A 13,938-nucleotide genomic window follows, 5' to 3' on the forward strand; every position below is an offset into this window, starting at 1 on the left:
GTACATGTTTCCAAAATGCCTGATTTTGTTTTAATTAATGCTGTTCCAGAGCAATATCTCTCAAAATGCTACTCGTTTGACGATCAGATACAAATGTCAATCATTTTAATGCTAAACAATCGTCATAATCATATTCCTGACATGGTTATATTCCAGCTTTATTACGATAAACAAAACTATATATCTTAAATTTGATAACTTACGAGGACTGTGCCATGCATGGCTTTTTTTTTAAAACATAAGGGGGGAAAATTGACCCCTTCGACCTTGTACTGTCAGTCGAACCACATTTTATTCGAATTCCCTTTTTTCTATTTTCATTCAGATCATGCACATTGTATACAATTCAATGCAGTAGTTTATTTGTCCATTGTATTCAAATAACATATGTGTTCTATTGTTGGCTTTGTGTGCCGTATTAACTTGACGTATGGTAAACTCCCAGCATGCCATGCTCTAAACTCCAAACATGCACTTTAGTCTTGTATACTGTATATGGGATTTTAATAAAGATGAAACCATTTACCGATGTCATCGAGTTCATACTTTATTATGTGGTACTTTAGGAATGGTGTCTGCTATTTACATGTATCGCATTGTATTGAAAATCATTATTACAGTACTATATATTATTTCCTGTTTGTACTGATCGAATCATGGTCACATGATGGTTAAATCATATAAACCAGGAGTTGTTTATGTGTCATAACCATCATGTGACCATGATTTAAGATTTTAAGTAATTTTATGAAATAGGGAGTTCCTTTTGACCAATCCACTTGTTGATGTCAATCTACATAGCTTAATTAGTAGGCAATTGGCTATACATTTTGAGTTGTCAATACTTTGATATCATTTACCATGCCATTACAAGGTTAAGGCATATAACCATAAAAATTCTAGAATACCCATTTGCCAATTCAAGACAGCTGTAATACCAACTGATGATTGGCCATAAATAGTGCATATATACTTGCAAATGTCATTAGTCATTACTTAAAAAGCTACCAATTTGAGGGAAAAAATGAGCAAAATCAAAGAAATATTGCAAGAATTGTACGTCATGGATGAGACACTGATGATAAAAGTGCACTTTGTGAATGAAAATTTAAAACATAATGTTAAACAGAAATTCGTAAAAAAACACGAATATGTTCTTAATTGAAGCCATCTGAGAGCACTCAAATGCCTAAACTGTCACAAAAGAAATGAGCAGTCAGATATATTTTATAAACACCTAAGGGAATTTTGTTTACGTTATAACTTGTTTGACAGTAAGTACTACTTTGAGAACTCCAATAATCATCTACGACAGATGACTGATTGGCTGTCTTGCACATGTTAATAATATCATTTCCATCCAAATAACCACAAGGCAAGGGTAGTTTATGCGTTATAATATATAATATATACTGTCAAATACTTTATTTTCGCTTGGAATTAATTTTTGCCATTTTCTCTGAAGAAGTTAATTTATTCAGTGAAAATGAAATCCAGCGAATACAACTTTTTCCTATATTTCAACTCACCAAAAATCAGTGAAAATAAATTCCATACGAAACACCCAAAATGTCTTTTCAACAAAAAGTTAATTCCAGCTAAAATAAAGTATTTTACAGTGTTTTATGTTTAACATTCCTCATCTCTGCAATATAAATTACTCATCTATTCTGAATCATTATCAGTATTGCTCATTTTAAGTGGATTGATATGACATAGTACAATGTATGGTTTCTATGGTAACACAATAACCTAAATTGTCTGTTAATATTTGTATGATTTTAATTACAATTTAGACTGGTACACAGATTGCAGTAATTTGTGGATGTAGATGTGTTTTGATTTTTTGGTTGTTTGCTCCTGGTGCTGAAAGTATTAATATTCTTCAATTCAAGTAATATTAAGCCAAAATTAACTACATGTACATATATGTGGTACCACCTTAACTTAATCAGTCATCAACATAGCTGGCAATGTTACTGTTTCCGGGTTGACCCTATTAAGAGTGAGACAGTATTAGGCCAAAAAACAAAAAACAAACTTATGTTGCCCTCAAGTCAAAAAATTTAAAAATTGGGTCGTTTGGTCGATCAGATTTTTTTTTTTTTTTAAATTTGTGAAAACTAAGAGTATTGTAAATAGCCAAGGTATATGGACTTCATAGTATTCGGAACATGTCAGCGAAATTCAGATCAATCCGAGGTTCAAAGTCGCCACTTACAGGAACTCTGAGGATCAAATAACGACCCGGGATCCTTAATTTTTAGAGGAAACACTTTTTTACTGCTTAAAATGGTGAGTTTTTAATATTTGGGCCAGAGTGTGATTTAGATTCTGATTCAGTAAAAGATTATAGTTTTAAATCCTTCCTTTTGGCTCACTTCTATTTCCGCAAGCAAGTAAATACACTTAAAAGTGGCACACAAGTGTTTTTACAATCCTATCATTAAGTATTTATGTGGCAGCAGTGTGTAACAAACTGAAATACTGAAGAAGCACCTAAATGAACCTGTACTTCTGAATAAAGTATATTTGTGTATACTCCGCTACAGTGTTTTAGATACTCAGAATTGTTTACAGTCTGAGTGTACATGTATCTTTAATAGCTCGCTGGCTCTTTAGGGTCTGTAAAATACTTTATTTTAGCGGAAATAAATTTTCGCTGAACTGACTTTCACTAAGTTTGAAGTTCACTAATTTTTTATGGAAACAATAAGTGTTATTGTTATGTTACATGTTTAGGTGAATTTAATTTAGCAAATTAAAAATCAGTAAATAATTAATAATATAGCAGTATGGTCTATATACTACAACAAATATCAAATTTGTTCATATTAAGAAAATAGATAGATTTAGAGAAGTTAATAACAATATGAGTGGTCATTTTGTTTTAATTAATGCTGTTCCAGAACAATATTTCATGATGACTGAGTTTCAGCAATTTTAATGTTATTAAAAATTCATAATCATAATCAATCATCAGCTTCTGGATTCATATTTCTGACATGTTTATGTTCCAACTATATTACTATAAACAAAACTATATATCTTAAACTTGATAACTAACGGGAACTGTGCCATGCATGGCTTGTACATTATAGGTACCTCAGGCAGACCTATCTCAGATTTGTACATTTTGTGATGATATCTTCAATTCTCAATGGAGCTATCTCAGCCGAGAGGCTGGTTATTTAATAACCAGATCATTTCGCAAACGCATTGACTGGTCGAGTACATACATAAATACAAATTACTGGGCAACATATTATAAGGTAGATTTAAAGTTCCTAAACAATAAAAAAATGGATAAATTTTTTACCTGGAAAGTATGTCATTAAAAAAAGACATGCACCTGCCTGTCCTGGAGTCGGGTTTAAAAAACTGTTTGTGTCACATGCCTACTGGGTACGTAAGAGCGGATATTACATAGAGTATCTGTTGGAAGAATTAACTGCCTCACGTCACAATGTAATTCAATTTTACCACTGTGCACTAATTACTTTACCATTAAGTTACAAGGACATTGTACTGCTGATTGAGAGTCATAATTTCAAAAACTAAATTGATAAATTTGTCAGTATTTTTAGCCTTCATTCAATCGTAATCTTTTCTCAGAAGTGGTGGTGACACATATCAATCACTCAAACATTTATGCTTGTGATAAATTAATTTTATCGGGCTCTGAAATTCTTGTTTCAAATTTGTGCATATTAATTAAATCATTTGCATAATAGGAAACTCTTTATAAATCTCAAATGAATTGAAACCTGGTATTTGAATATATGCTATTTTATTATGTGGTTGAATGACTCATAATATTACTCATAATGGTTTAATTAATCATTATGTATTAATAATTGCCTAATTTACATACTACCGATAATTACTACATATAAAATGCTACTATTATAACAAATTAATTAACAAATTAATTGATTAACATGTTGTATGTTGTGTTTTTGTTAAAATATTATGAAAATGAAAGCAAAAATAATAATTTCATTGCACAATATTCTTTAACAAAAAAAGAAGCTTAACTTGTATGTATGGTGCATATAAATACATTGTAGCACTAACTAACTATCAAAACCAAATATATACTGTATTTGGTGTCCTCAAATGCATATCAGCTATTAATGTCAATAAAAAACTGCACAAAAGGAAGTTGTAGCGTTTTGTTGCAGTGACGGTTTCACCTGGGTCAAAGCTTTTCATAGCAATGACAATTTTACCTGAGTCAAAACGAGTCACTACAACAGTAACAACCATCGTAGTTTTCATGTCCCTTGTGTCAAATTTAACACCTGCGAAGTGTGAATACTTTTGAAGCTTTCCATTGTTTTCATGTAATCAGTGGCGTGTGACGCCAGATTCTCTTTTACAGGCGTGACCACGTGTCGTAAACTCAAATATTTACCATGGTTAGGAAATGGTGTGTGTGGTTGGTTTATAATGGCATGATGCTGAGTTGTCCAATCAGATCGAACGAATTGACGGTCTCTAAAGCTGGTCTCAAACACGGTCTCATTTCTGGGCTTTGTGGTATTCGAGAGTCTCTAAATCGGTCTCAAATACAGACTCAAATACGCTCTCAAATGGCATCTTCACCTGGTCTCATTTGCCATTTAGGTGATATCATACAACAATGACAATTTCACTCAAGTCAAAGGGAGTTGTAGTTGTGGCTTTTTAGTAACAATGACAATTGTTTCTAAGTTTTACTTCACCAAAAAACAGAACATATGAGGGCGCTATTGCACATTCTGTGATGTACTGTGCTATTTCAAGTTTGACAAACTGTTTAGTGGTCCATGAATATGTTGTATGTTATCCTTCTAAAACAAATAACTCAAGTATAATTATTAGTTTTCAAAAAAGGATTGATTTATTTTGACAGTCAGTCAACTGTTCAAATTTTATGATTTGTTTATTCACAGTTGATTGCAAGTATCATATTATGTGAATGTTACTGTGACCTCAGTGAAAACGTTTACCAGATGCAAAATGTCATTCTGCATAATTCTCTTGAATTAAAGCATTTACATTTAAATTATCATAAATGGCAGGTGTGTCTGATCAAAATAAGTCATTTTAAAAATCCAACATACAATACTGTAATTGCTCTATTAGTAGTGCATGTACTTGCATAAATTACAGAGATGTGTCTGTGATCAAAATAAGTCATTTTAAAAATCCAACATACAATACCGTAATTGCTCTATTAGTAGTGCATGTACTTACATAAATTACAGAGATGTGTCTGTGATCAAAATAAGTCATTGCTTTATTACTACCGTAGTGCATGTACAATATGTACTTACACTAAGTTGGTATTATTTGAAGGATCCTATATGCAATAAGTACAATTGTATATTTACATATTTGTTTCTATTTGAGATGCACTTTTAGTAAAGAAAATATGAGACAGTGTACAAATGTATGTGTATCAAATGAATGCATTCCGTTTTACACAAATGTACAGTCTAATCTGGATTACTATAATCCCTTATTTAAAAAAAATATTCATCAAACCCTGTAACATATGGTAAACTATGTCCATTTCTAATAAAATATATCAAATAAATTATGGAAAAATGTATAAATAAGGTCAAAATAAATTATTAAAAAAATGTATAAATAAGGTCAAAATATTGGCTGGAAAAAATTATAGCTTATTGGATTATAAATTTTTGCAATCATTATCTGGAAGTTTTAATCCAAGCCACAGGAATTCTGATAATGAGGTTTGACTACAGAAACTGTTTAATTTTTGTTGCTAGGATTTTTCACAGTTCACTGACACACCGTGTTGATAGAACCCCAAAGAAATTTTCACAGCTATAAAATTTCACTAGTTTTGGTAAATTTTCAAAAAATTGGTCTCTCAAAATTAAAGTGGTGTAGTTATGACAACCATTTATCACATGTATAGCAAGCAGAGATTTAATTAACATGACCCTAGGTCGTTATTCAATTTATATCTTGTGACGCAAATATAAAATTCATATTTCTGTCAGCTTTATCACACTTGTCTGATACTTGCGAGCGGTAGATTTGCGTCTTGATTGTATTCCTGAAGCGACAAAATGTCATGCACACAATTGACTTGCAAAAGTAAGGTAAATTACGTGTCTGTTGCATTCTAAGTACCTCTTTTCAGATCATGTAGTCTAGGAGTGTACAATGTGTGTGTCGATCTAGAGGCTGTTTAATGATGCATACACCGCCATGACACGCTTTTTTATTTGATTTAGATTCACACAAGATAAATAGTATCTATGGTTACATAAACATCCGATGTCACCACTCTGATATTTCTGTATCACATCTTACATTGTACTTCAGCCCTGTATGGGGATCCGTTTTATGCTTGCGGATGAGGGGAATATATATGTCTGTCTTCACCATCATTGTTCATATTGTAAATACTTTTGTGCAGTTTCAATAGCTTGGCAAATTTTCAATTAACAAGTATTTTTGTGAATATTTTTTCCTCTTTTGGCTGGATCGGAGCTGGATTATATTTCTTGAGTGAAATACTTTACTTTGCTATGCAGCAATTTTAACATACCTCAGTAGTAAAACAAATTCATTCATTCAAATCTAATGCTACATGTTTACTGGTCTGGATATAATTTTTTCATAGTTTAGGAAAAATAAATTTGTTTCTCATATCAAAGGCTTTTTTAGCTCTGCTGTCGACTTTATCGAGTGGAGTAATCATACAAGTGATTGTATGACCATCTGTCATCTGAAATCCGATTGCTTTGATACTTGGTGTATATGTACCCTGGGTAGACCTCACTTAGATTTGTTTATTTCATGATGATATCTTTAAAGTGCGGTGGTCGTCGCACCACGTCCTGTTCGATATGGAACTCATAGCGACGTATACAATCCATGTAAAATATGTCATGTTTGGTCAAAAGTGATATTTTTTTCTTCTTGTTGAAAACCGCAAGCCCGATTGATTTGATATTATACATATAGTTACTACTAATTAGAAGACATGTACTTGTATGTTTTTTGTATTAAGACATAAAGTCACCTGTCAAAAGTATAAAATGCATACTTTGTTTCCATGCAATGTTATAACTTGTGCAAAAAAGCCATAGTTTGTTAAAACCTATTTTTGTAAAATAAACTTGATTTGATGACATCTATGGTTGTGAGACATTGAAAGATATGTGAATAAAAGACTAGTGAGTGGGTCCGAAGCGTTGTGGGAAGGTCTTACATATGATTGAGTCTGTATATGGATATATATTATGTTTGTACTGAAGTCTTGGAGACTGCAAATCAGTCCTGTCTATGTAGTTACATAGCGATTCATTCTTAGGTATTCTCTGGGACGGAACATGCGTTGTTTGTTGCTAAGACGCACACCACTTTACCATGTACATTGTACTTCTATGGACTCTACAATGTATGTGAGCTGATGTGGAATGCCAGTCAAAGAGCCAGTGAAAACAACTAAAGTTGAGGAAACAGCACAATTTTGAAATAGTCCTGAGTAACAAAATTGTTGTACATGTAGGGGTGATCTTGTTACAGTGTTCTCAACAACTATCCCAAAGTTCAGTTTTTTGAAAGATTTCAGCCTTTGTTTTCAACATGATGGTCGCAAAGGTGGTGAAAATGCATGCCCTCAAGAATATTCTGAGTGGCTGGATGCCAGGCTAGAAAAAAACCTGCGTATGAAGTTTTTTTCGATAATTTGGCAAATTTATCTCAAAATTACAAATAAAATAAGGAAAAATTAATTCAGAATATGCATTAAAATTTTGAGTGAAGATAATAATGTTCAAAAATTTTGAAAAAAAAAGATTTTGTAGTCTAAACTTTAGCTGCAGTTCTGTAGCTCGCTTGGTTTCGCTGTCGGTTATTTTGTTCGTCGTGGTGTTAACGCGAAACCAGGGAGCTACTGACAGTTCCATCCTATGCGAGTTACCATATTTTACCGACCTGAAATCAGGTCGGGTCGTAACAGCCGTTTTTTTTCATTATTTTCGCCTCAAGTTTCTACTTTTCTACTGTCGATGGGTCCCGAAACTATTTCATCAATTATTTTGAGGGCGATTGTCCGAAATTGGTCGATTTCACGACGAAAACCGCGGAAAACTACAGCAAAATCCCCGCGTTTACCGCCATCTTGAATAAGTTATCGTGACGTCACAAGGCGTCACAGTTTTCACATTTCACGCAGTTTTCGTCGTGAAAACGACCAATTTCGGACAATCGCCCTCAAAATAATTGATGAAATAGTTTCGGGACCCATCGACAGTAGAAAAGTAGAAACTTGAGGTGAAAATAATGAAAAAAAACGGCTGTTACGGCCCGACCTGATTTCAGGTCGGTAAAATATGGTAACTCGCATAGGATGGAACTGTAGCTCCCTGGTTTCGCGTTAACACCACGACGAACAAAATAACCGACAGGGCAACCAAGCAAGCTACAGAACTGCAGCTATCTAAACTTACACGCAATAACTTGTACAAGATATCTCTGTTGATCACTCAATTATCCCAGATGACATCAATACCTCTACCTGCTTCTTGAAAGCTTTGATTCTACAGGCATTGAAATTCAATGGGAAATGAAGTGTAATTGCCAATATATTAAAAATATGATATGATGTATAAGATTAAGTTGGTCTACTAGAGTATTTGATTATCTCCATCATTGATGTATAAGATTAAGTTGGTGTACTAGAGTATTTGATTATCTCCATCATTGATGTATAAGATTAAGTTGGTCTACTAGAGTATTTGATTATCTCCATCATTGATGTATAAGATTAAGTTGGTCTACTAGAGTATTTGATTATCTCCATCATTGATGTATAAGATTAAGTTGGTGTACTAGAGTATTTGATTATCTCCATCATTGATGTATAAGATTAAGTTGGTCTACTAGAGTATTTGATTATCTCCATCATTGATGTATAAGATTAAGTTGGTGTACTAGAGTATTTGATTATCTCCATCATTGATGTATAAGATTAAGTTGGTCTACTAGAGTATTTGATTATCTCCATCATTGATGTATAAGATTAAGTTGGTCTACTAGAGTATTTGATTATCTCCATCATTGATGTATAAGATTAAGTTGGTCTACTAGAGTATTTGATTATCTCCATCATTGATGTATAAGATTAAGTTGGTCTACTAGAGTATTTGATTATCTCCATCATTGATGTATAAGATTAAGTTGGTCTACTAGAGTATTTGATTATCTCCATCATTGATGTATAAGATTAAGTTGGTCTACTAGAGTATTTGATTATCTCCATCATTGATGTATAAGATTAAGTTGGTCTACTAGAGTATTTGATTATCTCCATCATTGATGTATAAGATTAAGTTGGTCTACTAGAGTATTTAATTATCTCCATCATTGATGAGGCAAAAGTAAATAAAAAATAAATTGTATTGATTACTTGTGTTTCAAAAACAAGTCAGACACATGTAGCTCAGACATTATTCACTCAGCGCTAACTTGCCTACTTCTTAATAAAATCCATGTCCAATGTTGTTTAGACGAAAGTCTCCATTTTTTCCAAAATTAGGAATAATAAATCCAGTTTTTTCCAGTTGAAATCTTGTTCAGTTTTGCACAAATTTGCCATGTTTGGCCAAAAATGTTAAGGGAAGACAATCAATTTTAGGTAGGGTTATCAGGACCACAGATATTTTATTTCGGCTGGGAAATAAATTTTATGTAAGTACTTAATTATGACTTGATTTCCTGTCTACCATTTTTCCTGACACTTTACGGTATTCACATTTTATGTTACTATAGTAACACAATGAAACAGTAAACAACTCTAATTTACCATGAATTGTAAAAAAAAAAATGCTCTAAGCTTGATTTACATTTACTGTCCACTAGTGTGGTATGTAATATATGACAAAGATTTGAAATAATCAGATAGAGTTTCAACTTTTGTATTGCAGATGGGGAAAAAACAGTTTTTGCTCGAGCTATATTTACATTTAGTTGCCATGAGTGAGAGAAAATTACGATACATGACTTATGATAAAGAGTTGTCATAATCAGATAGATTTTCAACTGATGAAAATCTCTATACACTTTTTTGGTTTTTTCTTTTTTGATTTCTCTTTCAGATTTGTTTTGACAGAAGCAGTTGTCAATATTTTGGAGGAAGTTTTATGCTAGTACATTTCATATAATTGTCTAGAGACAATGTTGTCCTATCACAATGTATATCACGCTAAAAATTTCAGAAAATACTTAATATTTAACCAACTGTGTTTTATTATTATTGTTTTAGATCTAATTAATGTCAAAAGGAAAGAAGATTGGTAATAACATGGGGCCGATACCAAGGGATCCACGTACTGATAATGATGATGAGATTGATGGGGAAATTGAGATGCAGATGGGATTGCTAGGTGGAGGAGATGATGATCACAGTGATGATGATGATGACAGCTGGTCTGAAGATGAAGATTTGGATCCAGATCCAGAATTGGACTGGTTGGAAACTGGATACCATTTACTGCCCCAAGCCCTAGATAATCCACAGGAGGTAATATAGTTCATCTTTTTTTAAGAGGTGCTAAACTTATTTTAAATGGATTTTAATATAAAAAGGTGTGAGTGTAGTCATTGATATCTCAGGTTAAGGTAGACCTACTCATAATTTTTGAGAAAGTTGGTCATAAATGGCATCATTGTTCATTGGTTTTACATGCAATCATGAAGCTATTGTTCCATAGCATTCTTTTGTGTTTTACTGTTATGTTTCTTGAGAAACTCGTCCTAATATTTTTCAAAAATCTCTATGTTTAAAATAATTCCATAAAACACCATGTTGAAGGAAAATGCATTTTTGATACTTTTGAAAACCCAGATTTTTGAAATAAGAACAAAATTTATCGATATAGCATTCTATAATGTTTCAGAACAAAAAAACATGATAAAGAGGTTGAGTGAATTGCGGTTAACAATAATCTTGGATCTTTATTTTCTTTGAATTCGATTTATTATTAGACCACAGGTCAAAGGTCACGTAAAAATACAAGTGACCTGTGAGGGCGCTAATCAGAAATAGTTAGGCAAATGAATTATGTTAACGAATACAAGTTTCTGGGTGTTGAAACACTCAATAAGGGGGAAGAATCTGGGTCATCTGTGATGATTATCTATTGTTAATGCATGATTTTGTGATCTTTTTTTTTTTTTGAAGGAAGAAATAATTTCTCAAAATCACAGTGATGCTGCAGTAATAACAACAACATCATCAGCTTCGTCATTGGCAACCAGTAATGAACCCACTTTACCTGTACATTTAGCAAGATGCTTACCTACGCAAAAACCTGCCGCGTTCCACGACGATGCGTTCACACAGTTTTCTTCCAGTGCGGAATCAGTTGCAAGACGTAAAACATCAATGGCCAGCGATGACCAAATCAAAGACGCCATGTCCGGTATTTCATTGCCGCCCACAGCAGTTCCTCAGTGGGCACAGTTTGTGTGTGAGGAAGACTGGAAATATCAATTTGTATCAAAGATGACTGACGATAAAAATAATGAGAAAAAAGACTAACTGATTCAACAACGCGGGAGCTTATTGTAATTTTTTCATGTTTGCATTAACAGTGAATTAAAAAAACAATTAAAATGTACAGTCATCACATTGCATTTTGTTCAATGTGGGTCTCATGCGACATGCGTAAAATAAAATAGATTATTTGTTTAAACAATACTGGAATGCACGATGACTATGACACCTTTAAGCCATGTAAATTTAATTGGAGGAATCAATGAACTAACTGCAGAGGGAGGCTAAGGTTAAAGGTCACCATTACCTACTGACTTCATATTGAGGCATACTAATAACCTATTAAACCTAGATAATTGTTAATTTTAACTGAAATACCCTGTTTTCATCCCATGTGTATGTGAATGGTGCTGAAATGGTGAATTATGTAAAAAATTTGGATTCATGTCAGAGACATGATGCTGGAAAATCTAAATAAATCAAATTGCCATATCAATCAGCCATTTTGAATCTGATCTGTAAAACAAAATGAATTAAGTGTGATCAGTAGTGGCTTGTCTGAGACATATGCATAGGATATCTGAAGGATTGTAACAATAGATAGCCAATTAAGAATGTAGAAAATGGATTTGTCTTTACATTCTTTACAAATACAGTAATTCAATATTTAACCTAGCATTCTCTGTTTCTAATTTCGGACATAACCCCATTTAAATATATATACTGGATCAGAGTTTTCTCAGTACGGTGGAATTTTTTGAAAGTCATCCTTTTTTTAGTGCCGTTTGCAGTAGCAGTAGATCCATTTAATATTATTGAGTGAATAATTTCGTCTGTCATTTTAGTAAAAAATCTTCACTTTATCAGAGGAATAAGAAAAAGACCATATGATGAAAAATTGCCAAAAGATTTCTTTCTGAAATAGGTAGACTAGATATGTACTGTAAGCCTAGAGTTCACAGCCTTATGGAAGTTGGCTTTATTTATAACCAGTTTTACTTGTATATATAATCGTCTAATACTAGCCCAGAATCGCTTCATTCCACTTCACTATATTTACAACACTTAGTAACAGTCAGCTATTGATTTGTAGAATGAAAAAATAACATCAAAACATGTTAATCATCTGAGATTCTGTGATTATGGAGAATATCCAGTGTGTAGCATTTAAACTGGTTAATGAACACTGAGTATTTTATTACTCATATAACATGAGATATTACTAGCATTGTATGTAGGCATTTATGGTATCCATGGAATGCAGCATTGATTCTAATTTAATCATTTGTACTGTATGATTACTGACATAAAAACTACGCAAAACTAGTCCAGGGATTGCATTTTCAGCTTCCACGGCTCCTACTATAAGAGAGAAACCATACTATTCTGTCTTTATAGAACCCATGTTAACCACACGACCCTCCCTATTTTTGGGATATTTCACTTAGCCCTCATCCCTTCCAAAATTCCCCAAATTTGACTGTCTAGTCATAAAACCTGGTCTTTGGATATTATATTGATATTTTCCCGAATACTGGAGCAGAGTCCCCCTGTGTCAAGTCAAATGAGTATGGTACCCCCTTAGGTAAATGGAGGGATCCTATTTGTAATAAAGTTACAAAAGATAAATCATCAACTCAAATTCATTAACTCATCTTGTTACATGAAAATGCTACACAATCCTTGAAGTCTCAACATTTATACTGAATTAGTGAAGAGAAAAATATAATAATAGTGTACTAATTAAAGATGCTTACCTACGCAAAATACCTGTCCACATGAATCTTTTCCTAACTTAATATGTTTGTTTGTTAATTATTGTTTATAAAAGTAAACTTGTGGTAAATACATGTGAAGAACACATGTACAGAGTTTCTTTAATGTTGCAATCTAACTTGATCTGTTGGGATGCATAACATTAGTTTGATTTGGAAAATATCTACTCTTATACTTGGTGTGAAGATTGGAAACGTTTTCACCACCAATTCCCTCAATTAATCCCAAATTCACAAAACAGTTTTCTTTAACAGATTGGTAAAAAATTGCCAATTTTTCGAGTAAAAACTGAAAATTGAATCAAATTTTGTCTGTTGGCTCCAAAATTAGGATTCATTTTATAGAATTTAGAATATAACAAAAAAAATGCAGAAAAATTGGACAAGAAAGTTGGGTGGTGAAAAGTTTCAAAGTGTTTTGCTAAGTAAGTGGTTGATATGAACATTTTATACAAAGACGAAATTTGTAGTTGAGGAAGCGATAATTGAATGTACAATGTACATTGCAGTGGCTTGTTGATAGCTTTACCCATGGTTGCTCCTTATATTCTAGAATGTATTGTGTATTTTCAGGTGGAGGGTATTTACATGTTATTTTGTATTCTACTGACAACTAGTAAACTGTATTTGAAAATA

General features: G+C 32.7%; 1 protein-coding gene across 4 annotated transcripts in view; it reads left to right on the top strand.

Moving 5' to 3' along the window:
• LOC100367684 (uncharacterized) overlaps positions 1–13,938 on the top strand; it is a 54,911-nt gene extending 40,973 nt beyond the window's left edge. For 2 of the 4 annotated variants that reach the window (XM_002737443.4, XM_085508075.1), the window contains 2 exons: positions 10,295–10,552; positions 11,213–13,938. In XM_002737443.4, coding sequence (XP_002737489.2) covers positions 10,304–10,552; positions 11,213–11,572 — 609 coding nt within the window. In that variant the 5' untranslated portion in view covers positions 10,295–10,303 and the 3' untranslated portion in view covers positions 11,573–13,938. Of the gene's footprint in view, positions 1–6,004; positions 6,120–10,294; positions 10,553–11,212 lie in introns of those variants that run through there. The other 2 variants (XM_078011532.1, XM_078011533.1) reach the window with 2 other exon arrangements.

This window comes from Saccoglossus kowalevskii, chromosome 14 (assembly GCF_978046115.1).
Source record: "Saccoglossus kowalevskii chromosome 14, keSacKowa6.1, whole genome shotgun sequence".
NCBI classification, from domain to species: domain Eukaryota; kingdom Metazoa; phylum Hemichordata; class Enteropneusta; family Harrimaniidae; genus Saccoglossus; species Saccoglossus kowalevskii.